Raw genomic sequence first — 24,882 nt, forward strand, 5'->3', positions numbered from 1 at the left:
ACCCTCCAAGCGTGGAAGCAGGCGAGGCGAGGTGAGGTCCCTACGAGCGCCGGCGCACGCCAACGCGCGCGCACAATGTCCCAGCAACCGGCCCGTCCCGGGGTTTTGAAGCGCACGAGCACATTGTGGTGCTTGCTAGTTGCTACACTTGTTCGGCTAAAACCCAGACGTCACGACTCAAGATGCCAATCTGAAAAGCAGTGGTGCGATTTCTTCCGGACATGACCACCAAACGATCCGGGATAATAATCTCACTCCACTTTAAACACGCAAAAGGTCTGGAGAAGCATTTCCAAGGGAGTTCTCTGCAGCAACTGGGCAGCACAGATCTTTAAACGAACAACCTTAAAATTTAAAATTATCAAGAAAACCAAGTTCGATGCCATTACATTAGAAACAGAGAGCCTCGAGACTGCAGAACGATCAGGGGATCCCAACAATCAGATGAAAATAACTGGTGAGCAAAGGAGACACTTTGTAGCATCAAATCGCGCTCAAGTTAGAACAAAACCTCAGATGTTACCATCATTCCATGCAAGGTGTCAGCTGTACAGCTATCAATAGCTTCAATAGCTTCAAAGAGCTATTGATAGCTGTACAGCTGACACCTCGCATTACCTGGAGGCTACCCTCCAACTATCAGTCATCACCTGAAAACAGCGTGATGGTTGGGTAAAAGAAGAATCTATATGAATCACAAGAAGAATACAACAATCTACTATTTAGAATGGGTTCTAAGCCTGGACAGTGCTTCGCTCTGACATTGCTTCGAACATAGGCAGAAGGTCAGAAACCACATTGCAAACAGGAACACGCACAAGGTGCTCTCTAAAACCATTAATCGCTGTCCTAGACAGGACTGAAACTTCAGGACAGAGAGAGCTTCCTTCAATCAACTCACTCCATGCTGTATCTTCCTCATTGAGATCAGCTTCTCTCAAGAGTTGTAGTACTTTATCCAGGTGAGCAACATTCCTACCTGCTCCACAGCCAGTAGCCGTTGCAGCACCAACTGCATTTGCTAGTGTTAATGTGTTCACCGCCGGCAAGTCATGGAGGAACCCGAAAGCTACAGCAGCAGTAAAGCTATCTCCACATCCAACCGTGTCCACAACGTTAATCTAATGAAGACAGAGAACATAGTGAATACTAACAGTGTGACCATTCAGACAAGTAAATTTGATTATTTTTACGCACTTCACAAATCAAGGACCTTTATCAGCACAATTAGTACCTTAAAAGAAGGCGCACAGGAAACAGCATTCTCAGTGATCATGATTGATCCCTTGGAGCCCATTTTGATGACAACCTGCTTTGTGCGGATCCCCCTCTTTAGCAACTCTTGCCCTGCCTGAATCGGGTTTCTGATGTTTGTAAGTGATTCAGCCTGGCAAACAAATAAAATAAAAAATTTGAAAAACTAAAACAAAGCATGAATAAATATGCAATCATGTAATTGTGCTCTAAATCAGGCCAGGTTCAGCTAACCAAAACCTTTACAAAAGCATATCGATGTTTTGCAGTAATTTCATCTTCAGACAATCATTCTTTTAAAAAAACACAGATAAAAATTCAGGCTTTGCCAACGAGAATAGAAACACATAAGAAAACCACAAACGTAAATCATCTATAGCTCACTCGCCTTTAACTAGTGAATCCCATCAGGTAAAAAAAAAGCCAATAAGAGTAGTTGCATAAAATACTGTAGAGTAATAAATAAATAATAGCTGTATTTATGTCAACTAACCTCATCTGATGTCAAAAGGAGGACATCACTGAGCCTCAGAGCATGCTCAAGTGCTCTCTGCTCATCCAGGGTCCCATGTACGAGAGATTTTCCACGGGGGCCAGGATCAAAAAATACTGATGTTCCCACATCAATCGCACAATCAATAGAGGATGCGATCACATCAGGGAAGAACTCATCAAAAGCATAGCCATTACAAAACAATATTTTGGAGTGACGAATAGCTGTCCTGATATCTGCTGGAAGTTTATGTATCCAACTGAAAGCTGGCTCTTCACTAAAGTCTGCATGGCTGGCATTGCAAAGAAAGCAACACTGATAAATGATCAAGCACATCACACCAATAATTTTTTTTAGCTAACATGGATTTTGCTATCGTAATTAAAACATGAAGAATGTTTGTTCCAAAAGAAAGAGAGCATGATATGTCAGTTCTAACCTGCAAAAACCATGTCTCTGAAATGGGTCTACAAGAACCCAACATAGAAGTGTTTCATAGGCTTGGCGGCATGCAGTAGCATCAGTATTTTCAAGCATCCCAACAACACTAATGCCCTCCGCTTGAAGCACATCAAGAAGAAATTTTCCATAAATTTCCTCTCCTACATGCCCCAGTGTGGAACAGTGAAGCCCAAGCCTAGCCGCAGCAAAGGTTAAGTTGCAGTTTCCACCAGCCTCCCAAAATTTCTATCAAGTGATAGAATACAAGATGTTCAGAATATACGAAAACCAGATATTGCATTATTCCTAAGCATTAGACATAAATCAATCATAGTATTCTTATATGATAGAATAGTGGACATATTATCCAGTTCTCCACATTTTTCCATAGCAGATAGATCTCACCCTAAACTAACAACCAGAATACAGCTACTTCACTTTTCCTGCACCATTTCTGGAAACCATGATCAATCTCGACCAAGCAAACATTAGGTTAGCAGCTACATGTGTTTGTTGAACTCTTGAAAAAAAATCAAGGAGTTGTGCTGCAGTCCGAGGTACAGGACAGCATAATATGGAAGTGGACAGCAGTGGCTCCTACTCAGCAAAATCGGCCTACTTGGTGCAATTTCATGGCTCATTCTGCCGTTTCAAAGCTGATCAAATTTGGAAGGCCAAAGTAGAGAATAAATGCAAGTTTTTTGCCTAGCTGTTCGTCCAACATAAGCTGAATACTTCTGATAAATTTTGCAAGAAAGAACTGGCCTCACAATAGTTCCTGCTCCCTTTGTGACCACGCAGGTATCAGCTATCTACCTGTCATGGGCGAGAGTAAAGTAAGGTAGGTGTGATGTGCAGAGATTAATGGCATGCGAGTGAACAGTACCAGCGGTACTGAGTTTAGTAGATGTTATGGCAGGAGATCGAGGCTTGCTATTTAATTTGGAGATAAGTTTGGTAGGAGTGAGATTTGATTTGGTTAGGAGATAAGTTTGATTTAGTTTTCAATTCAATAAGAGATAAGTTTGGTAAGTTAGGATTTAGAGTTAATTTAGGATTGTAATCTCCCCTCTCTATATAAAGGGGCAGCCGCACATCATTGTAATCAATAAAGCAAGAAGAATTATTCTAGTCTCTCCAAATATTCTAAGTCTCTCTCATCTATAGTCTAATCCAGTTGACGCCGTCCAGCTATCCCGGCGGATGTTTACCCCCGTTATGATCTAGGATCATAACACTACCTCTGCTTCCAATGTGTTTTTTTCGAGAGAGGTATGGGAGCATGTTGCAGCCTGGTCAGTGGTCACAACGACAAGAATTCAGATCAATGCTTCTCCTTAACCATTCTTCGGCTGTGGCTTGGTGGGAAGAAACAGTGGCATCGATTTCACAGCCTCTGAGAAAGGTGGTCAATTACATCTTTATTTACATATGTTGGAACATATGGAAGGAAAGGGATCGTAGAATTTTCCAAAGCAAAAGTCGCCAACCGATTCAGATATCTACCCTGGCGAAGGAAGAAGTCGAAGCTAAATTGGGAACCAGTATGGCGCTTCTCTAGCTGTTTGTGGCTGTTAGCTTTTGGGGGTGTTCTTGGTGCAGGCTTTTTTCTTTGATAGATTGACTGTTTTTCATTTTATTTCATCCATCTCCCGCCAAGTGCGGCTTGACTGGATGCAATTGGTTATATGAACTTCTTTCTTCTTGAAAGAATGGCAGAGCTCCTGCCCTCTTTTAGAACAAAAAGACATTAGGTTACAAGCGTATCTATATTAAGCCGTCAACATCTAGTTCTCACCGGAAGTCCCACCTTTTCTCGACCCTGCTAAATACAGCTAAGGAATGAAGAAAGTAAGTTTTCCAGCCGCAAGCCTGCAACACAGGCATTTGTACCAAATCAAAAGTTCCAAATCTAAAGCTGATGCGTTTCTGCGTCATCATAGTATGTCCGTGTCTAACACTAAATCAAACCAATGCATAGCTCACGAACCCTAGTTATCCCAATAAGAACACAACTATTTGGGACCAAGGCAGGGCATCCCGCGCCCCAAAAGGTGACCGACCTGATCGGGCGGCGAGGCCGCGAGGCGCTCCATGTATGCCTTCCGCTCCTCGCGCTGCGCGGGCGGGAGTTGGGGCACGCTGAGCACGACATCGACGCAGAGGTTCCCGAGCGTGGAGAGGTCCGTCTCCTTCCCCTCGCCCCCGCCCTTGTGCGGCGGCCCCCGCCACCTCGCCTCGTTGACGGCGAACGCGACGGCGCGCGGCCGGGCGGCGCCGCCCGCGAGGCGGCGGCGGGGAGGGAGATGGAGGAGGGGCGGCGGCTGACCGCGGCGCGGGAGAGGCGCCGGGGTTGGGGAAGCGGAGGCCGGGCCCCGGTGAGGATTTAGGGTTCGGAGAGCCATGGGAGATTGGGAGGAGGCCCGAGCCCGGAGGTGGGGTGGAGGCGAAGCGAGGGAGGGAGGGAGGGAACCGCAAAATTGGAAAACGATTGGGGTGAGCTTGAGGTGAAATTCTAAGGATTGGCCTGTATAATGCAACGCTTTTCTGAAATTCTGCTTCTCTTCACGCCGAATTGACTCGGATACGGAAAGTAGATCACGGCATGGAGCAATGTATTTTCATCGCGATGATGCGTTTTTTTGCCTATCAAAGTGTGGTATTTCAAAACACATGGCCATAAAAACAAAAGGAACTTCATCCCCTGATCAGCAAACTTTTTCTGAGGGATGATTATAGGACATAATTTGTCATAAAAAACTTTCTCTTTCTTTTATGCCACTCAAATTTTTAAACATCTTTCATTGCCATCAATTTTATTTTTCATTCCCATTCCATCCCCATTTAGGTTCAATCCTCCATCAAATTCACTGTTCATTAGTTTTGCTTCTTAAAAATTGGTGATCTTTTGTTTCTTAAAAATCATAAAACTTTTTGTACATGTTTCATAATCCATGTGTAATCCATTTTACTTAGAATTTAAACTATAAATCTCTAAAAAAAAGGTTTTTATAACTTCTAACGATTGTTAAGGCCTCAAATAAAATCCTAAAAATATAAAAAAAATTACTAATATTATTTTTATATTATGAAATAATTTTTAAAATAATTTTTAGACTTACATTATATAGTGAAAAAGTGAGTTCTTTTATAATGCTCTATCTCCATCTATTCTATCATTTCCATTTATACGTTGCATTAAATATAGCATTACAAATGAACTTACTTTTTCACCATATAATCTAGAACTGAAAATAATTTTAGAAATTATTCCATCAAATAAAAGAATATTAGTGAAATTTTCTAGATTTTTAGCATTTTATTTGAAACCTTAACAATTGTTAGAAGTTATAAAAATAGCATTTTTGGATAATTTTAGTTTAGATTCTACACATGTTTTTTAGGTGAATATAATAAAATGGGTTGCATATGGATTATGGAACACGTACAATTTTTTTTAAGATTTTTTAAGAAACAGAAGACCACTTATTTTTGATAAATAGAACCGGTGAACAGTGAGTGAATCGTTGAACAGTGAATTTGAGAGAGGATTAAACGGAAATGTGGATGGAATGGTAAGAAAGGAACTAAAGATAGAATCGATGGCAATAAAAGAAGTTCAAAATTTTGAGTGGCATGGAGAGAGGGGGAAGTTTTTTTTAATGGCAAATAAGAAATTCACCCATGATTATATGCACACTTTATGGTGCATGTAAGTTGGGATGCTCCTCGAAGCCAAGTTGGGGCCGTAAGCACAAAACAAGGTCATCAAAAGCCACCATCCAAGGAAGCGTCCTATCCATCTATGATCTATCAACAGAGTGGTAGCACCATATTAGTCGGCCCACGGCCCGCCGCCCTTTCCCAACTTTTTTTCTTGCTCACGTCTCTTCCACCGCCGCCAGTTCCTTGTCCCGCTCCATGTGTCGCTAGCATTATAGCTACCGCTGTGCAGTCGCCTCCCCTTCCACAACTGATAGTCGGTGGTGGCGCGGTGAGACGATGATCTTAGTCCAAAGTCAAATAGTACGATGTAGTCATGCTCTACTCGATCAGCATGCACCCAGTTTGCGACGATGATTAGTCGGATAACGAGCCGTCGAGACCTAGACCTCTTTGTAATAAGCATGTTCGGTCAGTGCTTTCCCATGAAAGCACACTCTAATAGAAGCCTACGGTCAAGTCATCATCAGCTTTTTCTGTCAATTGCTCATTTTCAATGGCGGACATAATGAAGTCACACTACTGGAGGAACCCTCATCAGCGGCAGATCAAAATCGTCATCAGTGGCGGATTTTGAACCGCCACTAATTACTCGGCACTGATAGTCACTATCAGTGTCGGGTATGGAACCGGTACTAAAAATCAGCATCAATGTCGGTTAGTGGATCTAACCGGTACTGTTAATATGATGTTGCACCTACCAATTAATCCTCTGACAGAATCCTACTCCTACTCACATTCAAATGGCCATGTATAAAAGCTACTTCTGCTTAGTTTCCATCATCTCAGAGTCTATTGATTCGTCGAGTGCCTCCAGCATGCAATCTAGTCTATTTGAACCGACGCTTCCAGTCACACTACCTGAGTGTTACAATCTGACTCAAATGAAGCGATTATGAGAAGAACCTACAGATAAAAAGGATAGTTCAGTAACCTACATAACAATACTTGGTGTTACTACTAGTTCAAATACGCCCATTGCATGTATTTCACACATAAAAGACCCATGTAAATTTTTTAAAATTGTAGTGTATATTCTGGCTACAAAACCAATACTTTTATCCATAACCAATACTTTTATACATAACAATACTTTTATCCATAACCAATAATATTACAAGATTGACTAGCGAACCCTTACAATGCATAGACCCTTACTACCGCCATCTCCTTAAAACGATGAAACCAACTGATGAATCATGACCAACTTATGATTTTCAAAAAATTACGGTTACTAGTCTACTACCTGTTAATCTTTGTACCTAAAGTGCCCGCAATGCTACCACACTTTTGAGATGACCACTGATTCTGAAAATATTGTTGATTCACTCTTCACTTCCAAGGCCTGACAAAAGAGTGGTTGGTATAAGCAAAATAAACAATCGTTTTAATTAATTAAAGCATATAATACTAAAATCATATCTGGGCTCAAACTGAAAGTTTAGAACAATAAACAAATAAACTCTAAAATCCATCGGCATCTAAGTAATTTATGATGATATTGTAAGCTAATGTGGGTCCAAAGACATCATTTACTCTAATTATATCATAGGAACAACAAATTAACTGTGAAGTGCACATCCTAACTGCAAGTCACACATTGTTACCCCTTTTGCTACATCCTCCATCTAAGTCCTGACCCTTTTGCTAAATAATAGAAGTGCATGGAAACATATTTCTAACAAATATGCTATGTATTATTGTTTAAACAAGACTATATATTCGCACCACACAACTCAATGATTTTTTAGCTTCTAAATGGTTGAATAAGATAGAAATTACTAGTCCAATATTTTATCCCAGGAATAGAATGGGGCCAAAATAAAGTAAATAAAAAACATGACTAACTCATAATCTTTTTCAAGTCAAGCTCATCTCTTGCTTTGCATCTCTTCTCATAGAAAGCAAAGTTACTTAATTAAATGATCCTTTAATACAAAGTTTCATTTGCTTTGAAACTGTGATCTAATTAAAACCTAGCTAGTTTAGTGCGAATGTGTTCTTATCTTTGGCAATGAAAATTGTTTCAACATTCTTAATTACCTACCAATGATCCAAAGTAGATTCCAGTGCATACTCGATGATAAGACTAAACATCAATTAATTCAAGAAAAAAGAAATATCCGAGATTTCTTCGCAACTAGCTAGCATAGTTCTAACCATCAACCACAGGGCAAATAGACCGTCTTATGCACCCAATTGCCCTAAATGGCTCAAACAAGTTCTTGCCCTAAATGGCTTCAACAAGTTCTTGCTCTAAACCTAACATACCAGCGCGTTGAGGTCGAGTCCGAAGGAGGCGGTGGCCAGGGAGGAGGCAGAGCGTAGAGGTGCAGCTGGGGAGAAGGCGGCAGCCAGGGAGGATGTGGCACATCGAGGTGTGGTCGAGGAGGAAGCGACGGTCAGAGAGGAAGGTGTGGTCGAGGAGGAAGCGACGGTCAGGGAGGAAGTAGCGGTCGGGGAGGAGGCGGCCCGTTGGGGAGGAGGCTGCGGTCGGGGAGGATGCGATGGTCGGGGAGGAGGCGGCGATCGAGGAGGATGAGGAACATCAGGGAGGTGGTGGTGGTCGGGGAGGAGGAGCAGCGTCAGGGAGGAGGAGCGGTGTCATGCTGAATGGAGCAAACAAGGAGAACGACTAAGTGTTGGAGAAGCATCAGTGTCGACTCTAGTTTCTAACCGGCACTGATAGTTAAAGTATCAACGCCGGTTACTACTTATAACCGCACTGATAATTATTTTCTTCCTGAAAATATTCTTCTATTGTTAAATTTGGCTAAAAAGTTGAAAATTCATAGAAAAATGATTAGAGTTGAGAAAAATATAAAACCAAATTTGTTGAGTTTGTATTATTGTCGCCTACATGATAAAAATACTTGCATGCAAGAATACTTGCATGCAAGAATGTGCACTGAATTATCTTTATTTCATTAATAAATCTGTAATTTGTTAATTTCATAATGAAATTATGAAATATCCATAAAAAAATGTGAAACCAATTATGTTAATCTTATTTTTTCATACTCTTTACATGAAAATCAATGTTAACCATTGTTCTTGATTAACTTTGTGATTTTTAGCTTTGTATTTGATTTTCTCCTTTTAATCCAAATTGAATTCTAGCCAATTCGAATATGCACAAATTTAATTATATAGATTTCCAACCAGAGAAAAGAGTGGTGTCACATAAGTCTGATCATCTAGTCCGATACTTAGATCAAAACTTCCAAAAAGTTACTCTTCACCATACATGTCCTTGATACAAATTTTAGCAAATACATGAAAATTGCTTTCATTAAACGATTAATGCTTCATTATGGTCCCGGCGTATGTAGGTAGCTTCCTTAATGTCATCAATAAGAGGCAGTTTGACATTCTCTCCAAAAGGAGGCAGGTTGTCGAATTTGTCATTGCTTCTTCGTCGATAATATCCTTAACACTGATAATCTTTCATTTTCCTTGAAGAACCATGTGACACTCCTACTTGTTAGCTGGGTCCGAGTCCTTTACATAGAACACTTGTACAATATCATTAGCAATCACGAATGATTGTTCTCTGTATCTGACGAGTTTAATGTCCATGGTAGTCATACCGTACTTGTCGACCTTGACTCCTCCTGAGAGTCTAACCCATTGGCACCGAAGCAGAGGGACTATCAATTCACCATATTCAAGCTCTCAAATATCATCTATGAATCAATAGTAGGTCTCTCAATTGCTAGCACAGTCATATGCATCAATACGAACACCGCTATTTTGGTTAGTGCTCTTGTTGTTTTGTGCTCTCGTATAAAATGTATAGCCATTATTCTCGTGTGCTTGGAATGTGCAAGTCGTAGTTGACGGCCCATTAGCCAGTAGTTCTAACAGAGCATCACCGGAATCCTTACCTGTCATGTGTTGATGTAACTAATTACCAATATTATCTCTGTACTCTCTTGCGATCCAATCCTCTGACTTCATTGTATCTGTGGAGCGTAGTATGCTCACGTGCATATTGACATACAAGCCCACTACAAGTGATTGTTGCAGAACTGTGAAGTGTGCTTGAGTGAATGAAATACAATCTTTAATATGGATTGAAGTATGATCTATCGTCCCTTTTCCCTTTAGCCTCCCCTCATAGCAAGATATAGACATACTAATCGCGTTCAATTTCATATATTCAATGTAAAACTCAATGACCTCCTCCGTACTCCATCCTTAGGCAATATAACCTTCCGACCGACCTTAGTTATAAACATATTTCTTTAGAACCCCTATAAACCTTTCGAAATGATATATCTGATGCAGAAACATGAGCCAAGGCTCTTTATCTCTTCCACAATGTGAACAATTAGATGGGGCATTATATCAAAAAGCGTCAGAGGGAAAATAGTCTCAAAATGACATATAGTATGGACCACATCCTTCTACAGCTTTGCCAATTTGTTCGGATCAATGATCTTTTGTGAAATTACGTTGGAGGACGAACACAACTTTATGATTGAGTCTCAAACCTTATCCGGAGGAATACCTCTAATTGCAACTGGAAGCATCTGCATCATCATCACGTGACAATCATGAGACTTCATGCCAACTAATTTCTTATCTTTCATGTTTACTAAGCTCCTGATGTTGGAGGAGTAACTAGTCAGAACTTTGATATCACACAAGCAATCACATGGGTTGATCTTCTCTTCCTTGCTCATACTGTATCAAGCTGTGGAAAGTTTCTTTTTGCCATTATCTAATTGTATGTAATGTAGGCCCTTACTGATGTTTATTTCTTCTAAGTCCAGTCATGCATTTAATGTATCTTTTGTTTTGCCAGATATATCTAGTAAGATATCGATCAAGCTATCAAACACATTCTTCTCCACGTGTATGACATCGATTGCATATCGGACCATAAGATACTTCTAATAAAGCAGCAACTAAAATATTGATATATTATTCCACATAGGAGTATGTTGCCCAGCCGAGATTTTTGTACTACCTATTCCCCTTCCAAGTATAACTCTAGTATCTTTACCATCTTAAATATCTGTTCTCCAGTTCAAATCTTCGGAGCTTGATAATACTCCACTGTCCCATCAAAAGCTATTCTATTCTTGCGGCATGGGTGATACGGATGAAGGAAACTACGATGATCCATGAAAATCATTTTTCGACTGTTCGTCAGTCACCAGCCCCTGTTTCCTCCAAGCACTGAACACATCTATTGTACCTTTTTACAGCCTGCCCTGATAGATTACCAAGAGTAGACTAATATAAAATCGTTACGAACAACATTACACACATGGTGAAATTCTTATGTCTGTATTCATCCCATACCCCTATGCCATCTTTACACAGTATAAGAAGATCTTCAACTAATGTTTTGATGTACACATCGATATAGTTGCCTGATTAATTTAACCTACTAATCAATAAATACATCATAAGGTACTTCCGCTTTATACACATCTAAGATGAAAGGTCCTGCAACGAATTTTTGAACCCTGAGTTTTTCACATGTGAGGCAGCGCCATGGTAGCACTAAAAAATGATGAGGTTCTGCAGCAACTGGATGCTTGTGTCACTGATCTCCAGTTGAGGGATTTTTACCGTGCCATGGTTGAAAATGAAGTCCACCATTGCCGCCTCCTGCCGATACTGATACCATCAGTCGCAAGCTGCTTTGCGGGATCCATGCCAGACGTAGATGGATTTGGCGGCGGCTCCATCAGTCTTTTGTCTAGCTTCGGATTTGGAAGGAGGGACCGGTAGAGTAAGTTCAGGAGGCAGCGCACATCCCTGCAGTGTATTGGGCTCATCGAGGTGCGCATTCCAGCTGGGAGATACTTCTTGAACATGTTCCGTGCACATGCTGTGAGGTCAACAGCTTTGTCATGCTCTGTCTTCAGAATGTCAAACAAGATCCTGAGAGCAATGAAAGGTATCTGGTTTTCCCTTAGGAGCATGTCGATGACAACCAAGTCCCACTCCCAGGGTTTTTCCCACTGGAGAGTTTCATATTCCTCATCCAGATATCCAGCATCCAACTTTGCCCGGTATTCATAGTATTTTTTCCCCCTATTTTGACTTTTTTTAAAACTACTTCTGAAAATGAACATGCGGCAAAACTATTTCCAGTTTTAACCTTGGAGTCCGCGACACATACGATGGCACGAATGTTAGCTGTATCCGCGCCAGCCATAATAACGCGAACACGGCCAACATCCGCGCCATCGTATGTGGCGCGGACCCTAGGGGTCAAAATCATTCTCAGTTTTGATCACTGGGGTCCACACCAATGATGATGGCGTGGATATTGGCCATATCCACGCCAACCATGATGGCGTGAATACGGTTAACATCCGCGCAAATCGTTCATGGCGTAAACCCAAGGGTCAAAATTGAAAATAGTTTTACCGCTGGTTTATTTTCAGAAATAGTTTTCAAAAAGGGTCAAAATAGGAAAAAAAATATGTATTCATACGCCACACCCCTCCTCGGATCATGCGTCAACAAAAAGTGGACAATAAAACATCCAACGAACAGAAGCATCAGATCGACTTCCTCATCTGTCATAGCAACTGAACGGCTTTTCATTGATCCCCTGTCAGTCTAATCAGGAATTCTTGAACCAAAAGTTCAAGGCTGTGATTGTTTCGCTGCAACAATCTGTGGACGCACCAGCGCTTGTGTTGTTCCATTCGCCTGAAGTTTGGGGAGTACCTCAGTGAATGAAAGTATGGACCGATGAAGTTTGGGTTCATAAGCCTCTGGGTCACACAATCGAATTTCTTCAGGGATACGGATGGTGTCATTTCCATATGCAGCAACCAGTGGTACCTAGTGGTTCTGGGGAGTTGTCAGACCTGAAGTTTCGTCACTCTCCCCGTTTGCAGCGGCCATCGTTTTTTTCTCATCCTTGCATTGTAGTATGCCCTGCATGTATAAAAGTGGAGGGGCAAGTCAGCTACAGCCTGCAGGTAAGAAATATGGACAAGCAAGAGAACATGAATGTTTAACTGACCTCTTAGTTGCTCTGGAAAAGACAGATCTCATAAAGCTGAAGCTGCAGAAAGATTTGGTGAATGAAGCTAAAGCTAAACGAACTTTTCCTATGTCGATGCTAATGGAGAAGAATTTATCTCCCACAGAAAACAACAAGGACACACCCAGTTGATTTTGTTTAACTCCAAGATCACACAAACATTGTTATTCATTAGTCAGAAGGAAACAACAAGGCGCATATCCAATCAACTTTCCTTTGGCCTTTCTTTATTCAGACAGCTACATCATACGAGTTGACTATGTTTATTCAGCTATGTTTACAGATAAACAACAAAAAAAAAAAGATTCTGCGGTTGAACTGCAGATCAGAAATTTTGCCCCCAAAGAAGTTCAACAGCTACCGAAGAAAATAAAATTTAGTTTGTGACCTCTACACTATATTTTGCTTTCCCTTCGAACGGAAGAAGAATATCAACATGCCGCATATCATCTCTTCGTGGTAGCAACAGCTGTCAAATTTCAGGGAAACAGCAAGCTGAAAATTCTGTACGGAAGTTTAACTGTTCATCGTAATTGGCTGTTCACCTTCGAACTCAGATATCACAATGAGCGAATCTGTCATTTCAAGAGAGAGTGGCTCCAACTTGTCGATAGGATTTATATGCTGCCATGGCAATAAAATATATGAAATAATTCATTATGAGCACCTTACAAATCATGGTTGATGATATTCAAAACGACAAAAGAACCTCATGTCTACACAAATCAGGTCAATAGAAGCTCAGGCTTCTGAAAAGAAAATAGAACTCTTTTTTTTTAGTTTTTCATCATCTTTATTGGTGTATCTTGTTGGGTTTCACCTCTAGCCTATCCCAACTTGCTTGGGACTAAAAGGCTGTGTGGCTTGTTGTTTGTTTGATCTTGACAAGGCCGTCACCCTTTTGTACTTAGAGCATCACATGAACTAATAAATAATGAAGAGAAATTTTACCTGCTTGCCATCCTTAACGTAGCCAATCGCAACTTCACGGCGCAAAACTGCCCTTTCAGAAAGCTCTGAGAATGATATTCTCTCTCCTTCCTTCATGTACAGTTCAATTTCCTAAAATGGAGCACATGCAGTAGGGTAGATGCTTCAAAGACCACAGGCAGCCAAGAATGTGTTGGGAACACCAATTTACGGTCATATTACCTTAATATAGATCTCATCACCTTCAGCATCTAGAATATCCTTCCATACTTCATTTAGCTCACTATTTTTCGCAACTACATTTCATTTGTTATAATGAGACAGAGCACTTTAAAGAAAATGAAATGGACAAGGACAACCAACCTTGTGCCGTCACACGACTCATTACTTCCTCCGCTCCAATAAATGAAAGTGAGGGTCTTATTTTAGATATCTGTATAAAATGCAGAGTTCAAGAACTTCCTTCCAAATTTAAATAGTTTTGATTGCTTGAGCACTTGACATATTAGAAAACTCTTACTTGTTTTCCCAGTCCGGTGTCAACAATTTCTGATACAAGATTTTCAACCTAAAAAACACTTCAAGTGAAAAAACAGATAATTCAAACAAATTGCCATTTTTTCAGGCTCTTAGTGCATGAATGTTTATAAGAAGAAGAAAAAAAGGCGTGGAATGGTTAGTTGAACCTAGACCTGATCATGGGTAGCCAACCTGATAGACCTGAATTGACCTGAACTGAAAACCCCGACACAATCCAACCCGATGAAATATTGGGTCGGACTCGAGCCTTATTTTGAAGGGTTGTTCGGCTCGGACTTGGGCTTTGAATTTATCAGGTCCGGTAACCTAGCCTGGCCCGACAAGGGCACAAACATCCCAGCACTCCAACAAAACCACCATGTACTTACAACAGGCCCAGCCCAATTAGATGCACACGCCATATATAAGCCGTTTCCCCACCCAAACTACAGAAGGGGGTGGCGGTCGCTTAGATGGCAACCTCCCTGTCGTGTGCCGTTGTTGAGTGGGATTCACTCAAGGAGCACATCTGCACAGCAGCTAGTCTAGCGACACACTCGACAGTGGTTGCATGCCTGCATGGTGCGCCTAGCAGTAGCCCTCGTGCGCGAGTGCATCCGGCAGTTCGATAGCGAGCCAAACTTGGCTCGGTTGGGAACAAGATGGCGAGCAATGATCCACGGCTGCGCATGCCTGTTACCTCCCAGCGGCAAGCTCCCTCTCTGTGTGAAGGATCGTGCTCACAGATACAACTCAAGCAATACTCAATCTAGTTGTAGAAACTAGAAAGTACTAGATTGTTGTATTAATCTTTTTAGTCGTTTGCTTGGTTTCACTTGAGGTGTGAACAAGCATGGAGTTCTGTGACATTTTTTTTGACTGGATTCTGTGACCAATTTTGAGGGAAAAATCATTTTTGGTCGGGTCTTTTTAAAGCCCGACCCAAAGCCTGCCTGGTCCAAAAAATGATCAAGTATAGTTGAACCACATTATGATCAACTGAAGTCCCATTGTCAAGGGAGAACAAAGACTAAAAATCATCATAGAACCAACTATATCTCATTGAGTAATGATTTGTTGATTGTAGAATCAAATTTGAGTCTTTCTAGACAGCTCAAGTGCATGATATGCCCCAAAAACAATGGACTAAAAATACTTTGATGAGAATACTGAGGTACACTTATTGCATTTTAAACATTACTACTCCCTCTATTCAAGAATATAAGGCATATTTTATTTCGAAAAAGTCAAATTTCATAAGTTTTGACCGTCAATTAGTCAAATTATTTGCATGTTGAGTATACAAAATTTGTTTCAATAAATTTGTATTTCAAAGTACTTTTAATATGATGCTGATTTTTATAGCAATTGACAATATATTATAAGAGAAATTAACGGTCAGAGTTTATTTTTGATGACTTTTCAAAACAATACGCCTTATATTCTTGAACGGAGGTAGTAAATTATTATAGGTGAAAAGAACTAACCATAATGCCATGTTTCTGGCAAATGTTTTCAGCAAGAAGAAGGGTATATGCCAACTGTTTATCAGCCTGTGCAGCATCTGCAGAAACCACAGAGTCACAGATAAAACTTTGTTTCTTATAATGATGATGATGATGATGATGATGATGATGATGATGATGGTAGAGATATTGCATAGTTCTTATATTGGTACCTCCAATGTGCCAGTCTCTGTCAGATATCACGACAATTGAAAGAGGAACTTTTTTATTAGACTTGGCAGATTTCCTAATGTTAATTATCGTTTCCTTCAAAGTATCATAGTTCAAAGGACACCCCACCTGTATTAGTATGTTTCACATAAAATTGAGATAGGGTTACTTTTTATATCTGTCCAAGCACACTGAGAAAGGTAGAGACAGAGAGATACCCTATGAGAAACTTTAACATTTTTAAGCTCGCTCTGCAAAAGGGGGTTGACAATACTGCTCCTCTCTTTAACAGGGGTTTCTGACAATATTTCCTGCACATTGATGAAAATTAGTTACTCAAGTTCCACCCCAACGTTTGGATGGGAGTTCAGGCATAAAGCTCTCATCAGTTTCTTTTGCCACGATTAAAAGTGAGAGTAGCACAAATCTGTTTATTGTTGTCATTGTGCCTATACTTACCAGTATACTACCAGGTCCAAGGTAACTATCATATTCCCGTATCATTTCGGTAACTTTTGGCCGCCAACCAACAATAAGCACACATTCCCTTGGTCCCAGCATGTAATCACTGCTCTGCATAAAATTAACCACTGATGAACCCAATAATTTGGAAACGGATGATTTTGCATAGATACATCATTAGATCAAGCTTTACCTTAGAGAGCGATTTTGAGGGGCGCTTTACAATGTTCTTTAGCCGTGTTTCCTTCTGCATGATAGCCATATTAAATGATCTTTGATCCTCTCTTGACTCTGAGTAATGACCTGATGTTTGTGTTCCTTCCGGTACACTTAACAGTGTATATTGTGGTCTTCTCCTCCCAAGAACGGGAGCAATAAGAAGCAACTGTGAAGCAAAATAAAAATAAAAATCAAGAGCACGTCAAGTCAACAACTAAGATAAATGTCAAGCACATCAAGTCAACAACTAATAAAAATCATGACTAATGCTAAAACTGCAAATTACACCCCTCCCCCTTCCCTTATATTTTTCTTTATGTAACAGTTATAACAAAAAAAAATTGTCTGGATTGAGGGCATTCTGAGTTCTTCGTCTACTCGAATTCTCCTTAATTCCATTCCTGGCCCTACCATTTTTCATGCCAGAGGTCTTCGTCAAAGGGATTCCCTCTCCCCCTTTCTTTTCGTAATGGCCATGGGCGTTCTTCCTCGTCTGCTGTATCTGGCCGGAGAAGCTGCTATCATCGAGCCTTTGGGGCACAACTCTATCCTTCACTGTTGCTCGCTTTACGCGGATGACGTTGTCATATTCTTATCACTTGCGCAGCAGAACATCCAAGCACATCTTGCAATACTCAACATTTTTTAGGCAACCTCGGGCCTTAAAACCAATTTGGATAAGAGTGTTGTAGTTCCCATTTGCTGCATTGAGGAAGAGATCAGCAATGTTCAAGAGGATCTTCCATGCGGGTTGGCTTTTTTTCCCATTCAATACCTGGGAATTCCCCTTACCACTGGGTGCCTCCGCAAAGCCCATTTGTAGCCGCTGGTTGACAAGATTGCCGCCAAATTGCCTCCTTGGCAGGCCCGACTGATCTCTAAGCTAGGGAGAGCCACTCTGGTGCGGTCTGTCCGCTCGTCGACCCCACTTCATACTCTGATATCCGTTGTGGTGCCTCCCTGGGTTATCAAGGAAGTTGATAAGCTTAGAAAGAGTTACCTTTGGGCATGCGACAAACAGATGACGGGAGGCAAAAGTTCCCTATCTTGGCTTCGTGTTTGCCAGCCCTTATGCTACGGAGGCCTTGGCATCCAAGACTTAAGACTGGCCGGCATTGCTCTTCGACTCTGTTGGCTATGGTGGCAACGCATTGATCCTTCCAAGCGATGGGCCAACCTCCCCTTGCATCATGGTATCTGATATTGTCCTTGTTTGAATCCTCAACCTCTTTCGTTGTCGACTCTGGCAATTCCACCTTCTTTTGGTTGGACCCCTGGATCAATGGACAGTCGATCAAGAATTCTGCGCCTGAGCTGTTTAGTTGTATGGCTCCATCAACCGCCAAAAAGAGGACCGTCAAGGATGCCCTACACAATAGGCATTGGGTCAGTGACATCTCAGGACCTCTAAACCCTGCTACACTTGTTTCAGTATCTGAGGATTTGGCACCAGCTTGAAAGTAACACTCTAACCAACGACGATGATCAAATCGTTTGGAAGTGGACTAGCTCTGGGATTTACTCTTCTAAGTCGGCGTACCTTGCCATGTTCCTGGGTTCCACCACTTTGGATGGTGCTAATCTTGTTTGGAAAACCTGGCCCCACTACAAAGTCAAGTTCTTTGTCTGGCTTTGTCTATATGGCCGGCTACGGACGGCGACGCGTAGGAGGCGCCACGGTCTCCAGTCCGACGATTCCTGCTCACACTGCTCACAACAGCTGGAAACCATTGACCATCTGTTCCTCCATTGCACTTTGGCACGCGAGGCTTGGTGCCGGATCCTAGAGATTCAAGAGCCTGCGGCAGAAATTTCTCTGGGTGATTGGTGGTTGCCGCTCGGAACCAAGTGGCCTCCGGGCTACGCAAGGGACTCGACTTGCTGATCCTTCTTACATATTGGAGACTATGGCTCTCGCGCAACGTCATCGTTTTCAACAACCAACGCGTTCCTCCGGACATTTTGATAGCTCTCATCAGGGAGGATATGGTTCGGTGGTGCCAGGCCGGTGCTAAAAGCCTATCGATCACAATGGAGCGCTTGCGTAGCTATGGATCAATCATATGATTCAATATCACCTGTGTGGGGCTTGTTGCTTCCTTTTTTGTATATTTTCCTAGTGATTTCAGGCCGGCTAGGACCGGATCTCTGACCTCTAAGGTTGTTGTACTTGAACTTTGTTCTCTTAAATTCTTCTTAATTCAAAGATACGTATTCAAGGAAAAAAAGTTTTTTTTTGTTTCCCCATAAAAGGTTCCTAAAAAAGTTTCGTTTAAGAAAAAGGGTACAATGATACTAACAACATACTCATAAGTTCACATATACTTGTATTAACGTGAACAAGCCACCATACACCAAGGGAACAATGAGAATTGCTAATGTGGAATGTAAGATCACAGGTACTACTTTCTATTTTTGTGAGGAAACTAATTTTCATGATTTAGCAGAACAACATGGAATGTATCTTATTAGCTCACTTTGATAAATGGTTCACGATAGTTACAAGAGCTTCAAACTTTCAACAATCACACTATTCTCATGGAATCCTATGTCCATGGAAATAATTTCCTACTAGCTGGCCATAATATGATAACCAGTATCCAGAAACATACATACTTTGTCTGTTTCTTTCAGCAATTCATCCTCGCTTGGGTGAAAATGAATCTTTCCAGACCGGAAGATACCACAAACAATTGCCTGAACATGACCATAAAGGGGAAATGTCATAGCAGAAAAATGGTGAATATTGCAGAGTTGAACTGATTTATTGGAAAGAACATTACATCATGGATTTTACGTCTCACATCCATATACATCATGCCCCCTAATTCAGGCAAGCTGAAAAGGTTGAAAACGTTTTCTGCAGGACAAAGCAACACAAGTAACAAACCAAGTAGGATAAGTGCCACTACATCTAGAATCTAAAAGTAACAAGGACACTGCTAAGCTAATTTAATAGAGGCACCAAAGCAGAAATGTATAAATGACAAAATTACAGAAACATGGCAATATCGGAACAGTTTGCAGATAGCTGATGGAGTATTACACTAACAATCACATCAGAAATAATTAATATGGTATGCTATTCCATAAGTTGGATGCTGATTTTAGAAGTCCTGAAGAATGATAAACTAGGTCATGTTTAGCATGTGGCTGTAACAAACTTGCCACAGACTTTCTGAAAAAATCTGCCTATATAGTGTGATCTTAGAACATGACACAGTACATCCGACCACTATGGATGATGGTTTTCAGGCAGTTGCAGTAGAAATTATGTGCTATAATGTTGGATGAAAGATGAATGGCAAAAAAAAGTGCAGCGTGCAAGATCTGGGTAACACAGGTTTGCTCAAAAACGAAAGAATCTGTAAATAGCTCATGTAATTCACAAACATATGTCAGTAAGATGAGAACAGAACTGTGATGGTTAAGCAAGTGCTTGTAGATTTTGAGAAGGCCCTTTTGCCTAGAGCACTGCACAAACAACTTAGAAGCAACCATCTCCACAGGTTGCACATTTAAGCCAGTGATTGATTTCAGCAGTTCACCGGTGGTTGAGTTTGAAGCCTACATTGATACAAAAGATAAATATGAAGGCCTAAATGTTGATAAAAATACATAGTATAGATTGTGAACTTGCATATACCTCAACAATGATAGGAACAGATGTGATTTGTGTAAGAGATTGCAGAGCCAATAGAGAGAGAAATGCATCTGTATCCACTTCATATCTGATCAGGTTCATCAAGGTGGGTTTTAGATAGAAATAAGGTGATATAAAGCAGTCAAGCGCCAACAGAACCAGGTTTGCAAAATAACTAATAGTGCAAATAAACAAAATGAAACCATGAACAAGTGCTGACAAAGTAAAGCATATATATCATGCACATTTTGACACATGGGACATCGTTCAGAAAATGTACTTCTTGGTATATTTTTAATCCGTGATAAATGAGCTGCTTCTTTAAAGCCATTCATTCCAAAATTCAAGCTAAGAGTTACAAGTGTCCTGTAACACCCCGCATCCAAAATCCGCTTATAGCCTAGCCCACCTATGGAGCGGGACCACATACGCATATCATCTCTTTTACACCTTCGTCCTCGCTTCGTGTAAAAGAGTTAACCCGGAGGTGCTATATTTGGACTGCTCAAGCTTATAAGCTGGCTCCAACCTACCTAGACTACCAAGGTGATACTAATCTCACCACACCAAAACACTTGGGCCACACATGCTGAAAACAGAACACACTAATGGGCTGGAGTATTACATGTCCCAACACCCATCCAATGTTTAGTCAAATGGCTTTAGAAATTGCTATCATATTTGACAGGAGCCAGATGACCTGCTGTTACCACTGTCGCTAGTTGTCTACAAAGATCTTGATTCACCAATGTAAAGGAATGTTATGAGACATAAGACAATCTGCCCTTCTCTACAACAACAACAACAAAGCCTTTGTCCCAAGCAAGTTGGGGTAGGCTAGAGATGAAACCCACAAGATCCAACTAAAAAGATGATGAGAAATAATAATAATAATAAAGGTACTAGTAATAGTAAAAAATAAAGTAATAACGGTACAAGGAGACTAAGTATAAGTTATGGTTCTACCCTTCTTTGAAATGAATTTTTTAGGGAATTCTCTGAAATGATTTTGTACTACAGTATATGCTAACCTGAGAAAATTCAAAAGTTTATGATACATACTTACCGTTCGTTCTTTGCTGGTAAGATGATTATAGACTTTGCTTTGTTTGCTGCTGCTCTCTCAAATGATTTTGTCAAGCTAAGGCTACAACTGCAAGTTAAAATGCGAAGTCACAACAACTTTTCGGTATTCACATATCAAAGAAAATATTTGTGTTCATGGGATGTGCTTCTATGTTCTCCACAAAAGTGAAACTGTAAAGGATAAAGGTAGAAAAAATTAAAGAAAGTTGCCAGTTATTCAGAAAAGCAACACAGCAGCAATATGTAATCCATTTACCTCTTGGTGAATACATCAATATGGTTTAAATCTTTGGTCATGCTATCTCCAAGCTTCTCAACGTGCTTCCTTGGAAGATCCGAGAGAAGAAGGATTCTCTGCTTCCTAGACATTGTTAAAAAAACAATCGGTTGTGTTAGATAGTGTAGATAGATCTTATGAATCCTCGAAAAAAATGATAGATCTAACCAAAAAATACTATGTTATCCTTCAATTACCTTGCTGTAGCACAACCTAAGCGAATTGCTGATTCATGGAACTTATTCAATTGGTTCAATATGGACATCAGATGACTATTGACTCCACAGATGATGATATGATCATCCTCAATAACCTGCAACTGTGCCCCTTCCCTTACTTTATGCATCTGGATCTGTGCACAACCAGGTGACTATCTGTTAAAAAACCACATTGGCACAGAAGTTTTTCATCTCAGTTTCAGATAATTTCCAAACAACTCACTCTAAATTGTTCTGTCATTGCGCTCAACAAACGAGAATAGAATAGTATACCCCAGATAGCAAGAAAGAACCCAATGGCACGCTCAATACGTGTCTTTTGCTGTGCAAACAAGCAAAGCAACAGATTAAACAAGAAAAACAACAGATTAAGCAGGTAACGCTAAGAAAAACATATCAATTCTTACCCTTAGATGAGTAGATGATGAACACAAACATGCCCAAGCTTCCCAAAAGCAATCCTCCAAAGACTGTTGTTTCTTCCTGAATTAGAAACCAAGATACTTCATAATTTTTTTAATGTTAGTATCAACCACCAAGGATATAGGATATCCTCAGAAAAACAGAGAAGAACAAATAAGAAAATACATGTATTTTCAAAGGATAACTAACAGACCTGAGCTTATGAAACAGTAATCCTCCAACAACAACAACAGAAAAGCATGTGATGAGCAAAGTAATAATAGACCTACGAAGATAATCAAAACAAAGCATGAGGTTAATCAACTTTCAGCAAGAACTTCAGTTATTACGTGTAACTAAGGAGTTGACAATTTATTGATGTGCAAAAAGTTACAGCTCAGTGACAAAAGAAGCATGAAATGATACCATACATAACAGTATCACACTTACAAGGCAATGTTTCGTCCAAGCTGTGTATTGAATAGATAGTACAATCGTGAAACACTCCATCTGATATCAGGCAATGGTGGAAAAGTTACATCTAGATTAAGCGGTATGGTTTTTTTGATAGGATCAGATATGCAAGCAAATGGCAAACTTGTAATATCATTTGGCATCCTTGGGAGCAAATTCATCATGAACTGCATCCGGCCAGAAACAATTCTGTGCAGAAGGCAGAATGCTATGCTTACAATGGCAGCCATGTTGCAGTTTCCCTGGAAAATTGAAGAACATGAAGTAAGCAAATATAATGTGAATCAAATAGATTATTCACTGCAAAGTGCTCCGGCTAAACAGAGGGTGCACTAGTCCTGTGTATGAGTTATTGTAGTTCTTCGATATCATTAGTACCATTACCTCTCACACAGTTACACTAGCATAATATCTAAATTGAAGCACTTCCATACATCCCCAATAGGAATGCATTCAAGGGACAAGTACAATTGAACCATCACTGCAAAGGCATAGATGGACTGCATTCTTTGGTAATCAGTTTGATAGAACTAATATTTCTGCAGAATTTACAATTCACTGATCAATATTCCTATCTATGCATCTCGAAAGTCGGAAGTATTATGTGTCAATCGTAAAAGTAGGATTTGCACATTGGCCGCGACTTACTCGTCCACTGTACATACCCTGTAGCAGCACTTTCAGATGCCCTGAGAAAAACCCAAGTTAACCAACTGCGCCATAGAAAACATGCATCCTGAATCACGTGATATCTGCCTTGTCTGTCAATAAATCAATTTTATGTGTGGGATCCTACAGATCACATGGCAGCCCCTAGCACCCCAATATATAACTGCTGATGGGATCGGACCAAGCACATGCATTGCCATATAGTAGTTGGGTTACAATAACGGCGAAAAACTCGTTAAGAAAAATCACCTGTGTGGGGAAGCGCAAGGAATTTGCTGTTGCTGTTGAAGTGGTCTGCGTTTCTGCATTTTTCACAGTAGTCTCCTTATCACCCTCGCTCCTCTCCGAGGTGAACACTCCCACCCCTGATTAAGGCAAAACATGAACGATGAGCACGCGATGTGCAAACTGGTAACCAGACCATGTCAGGCAACCACTTGGCCGAACCTCGCTTGCTCGGGAGATGGTTGGCGCAGCGAGTTCCAACCCCGAGGCCGTGGTGAGCGCGAGGCCGCCACGGGAACGCGTGAAACCTGGAACCAGAGAGCGCACGTGTTTCGGCTCTGCGTTCGTTTGCTCCGCAGAACAGAGGCCAGGGTGCGGATCGGAGCAGGCGAGCGGTGGCACGGCGTACCTGCGGGCGCGGGGCATAGCAGAGGGGAGAGGTCGCCGGACGGAGGCCGGCAGCGACGGAGACACGGCCGCGTCGAGCTGCGACCTCATCGCCTTCCCGCTCGCTCGCTCGCTCTGCGTGCGCTGCAGTCTCGGGCGTGTCGGCTGTGACGAAGCCGTAGCCCGTATGCAGAGTGACGACGAGAGGCACGCACGGGGCGGAGAGGAGGATGGGCTGTTTTGGTAGATCTCTCATATTTAATTTAAATTAGCTTTAGGGAGTGATTTTATGATAAAAAATAATAATTTTATGGCGGTAAAAAATTTTCTAGTAATTTTTTAAAATAAATACTATAGAATAAATTATTCTATATGAAAAATAAATAAAAAACTAATTTTCAACTCCCAGTATCTAATTTATTTTAGAAAACTACTCCTATAAATTTTACTAAAAACTAAAAAATTAAAAAAACCTATTTAACAAACTCTCCTAATTTTAATAAAAAAACTGTTATAAGATATCTACCCAAAAAACCGGAGACTCGGGTTGAAGGATGAGGGGGGCGAACCGGGGGTGGCTGTGGACTCTCCGAGCCCTGATCCCTGGACTATGTGTCACGTTGGTTTTTGGGATCTTTGAACAAGAAAGGAACAGGCCCACAGAAACGAAGGCTACAGCCAAGTTGAAGCCAAGACGTCGTAATACTATACTTGTATTATTTGCTCTGCACGAAAGGGGAGCATTCTCACCACACAGCACTAC

The 24,882-nt window shown here is 41.0% G+C and overlaps 2 protein-coding genes and 1 pseudogene across 6 annotated transcripts; all 3 read right to left on the reverse strand.

The window, feature by feature from the left end:
• Nucleotides 1–330: 330 nt before the first annotated feature.
• LOC133916865 (uncharacterized) lies at nt 331–4,674 on the reverse strand. 2 transcript variants are annotated; one of them, XM_062360743.1, is made up of 6 exons: nt 4,252–4,674; nt 2,187–2,434; nt 1,748–2,039; nt 1,235–1,351; nt 609–1,121; nt 331–564 (listed from the first exon to the last, which is right to left on the reverse strand). In XM_062360743.1, the coding sequence occupies exons 1-5, from the start codon at nt 4,591–4,593 to the stop codon at nt 735–737; spliced, it is 1,386 nt and encodes a 461-aa protein (XP_062216727.1). In that variant the 5' UTR covers nt 4,594–4,674; the 3' UTR covers nt 331–564; nt 609–734. The 2 variants fall into 2 exon arrangements, with proteins under 2 accessions (XP_062216727.1, XP_062216726.1); XM_062360742.1 differs by having other exon boundaries at nt 1,235–1,387; nt 4,252–4,672.
• Nucleotides 4,675–11,308: 6,634 nt separating this feature from the next.
• LOC133916869 (uncharacterized) lies at nt 11,309–13,049 on the reverse strand (annotated as a pseudogene).
• An 81-nt stretch (nt 13,050–13,130) lies between these two features.
• On the reverse strand, nt 13,131–24,355 carry LOC133916867 (putative ion channel POLLUX-like 2). Of its 4 annotated transcripts, XM_062360745.1 has the most exons (24): nt 24,142–24,355; nt 23,955–24,040; nt 23,757–23,872; nt 22,815–23,080; nt 22,579–22,650; nt 22,370–22,445; nt 22,186–22,284; nt 21,942–22,096; nt 21,724–21,828; nt 21,448–21,534; nt 20,385–20,469; nt 20,158–20,305; nt 19,522–19,598; nt 19,355–19,435; nt 16,713–16,904; nt 16,517–16,630; nt 16,276–16,368; nt 16,060–16,186; nt 15,869–15,945; nt 14,383–14,430; nt 14,226–14,295; nt 14,085–14,158; nt 13,884–13,994; nt 13,131–13,556 (listed from the first exon to the last, which is right to left on the reverse strand). In XM_062360745.1, the coding sequence occupies exons 1-24, from the start codon at nt 24,228–24,230 to the stop codon at nt 13,449–13,451; spliced, it is 2,556 nt and encodes an 851-aa protein (XP_062216729.1). In that variant the 5' UTR covers nt 24,231–24,355; the 3' UTR covers nt 13,131–13,448. The 4 variants fall into 4 exon arrangements, with proteins under 4 accessions (XP_062216729.1, XP_062216730.1, XP_062216731.1 ...); XM_062360746.1 differs by lacking the exons at nt 23,955–24,040; nt 24,142–24,355 and adding an exon at nt 23,487–23,551; XM_062360747.1 differs by lacking the exons at nt 23,757–23,872; nt 23,955–24,040; nt 24,142–24,355 and adding an exon at nt 23,504–23,527.
• Nucleotides 24,356–24,882: the final 527 nt, after the last annotated feature.

Source organism: Phragmites australis, chromosome 4 (genome assembly GCF_958298935.1).
Source record: "Phragmites australis chromosome 4, lpPhrAust1.1, whole genome shotgun sequence".
Taxonomy (NCBI): Eukaryota; Viridiplantae; Streptophyta; class Magnoliopsida; order Poales; family Poaceae; genus Phragmites; species Phragmites australis.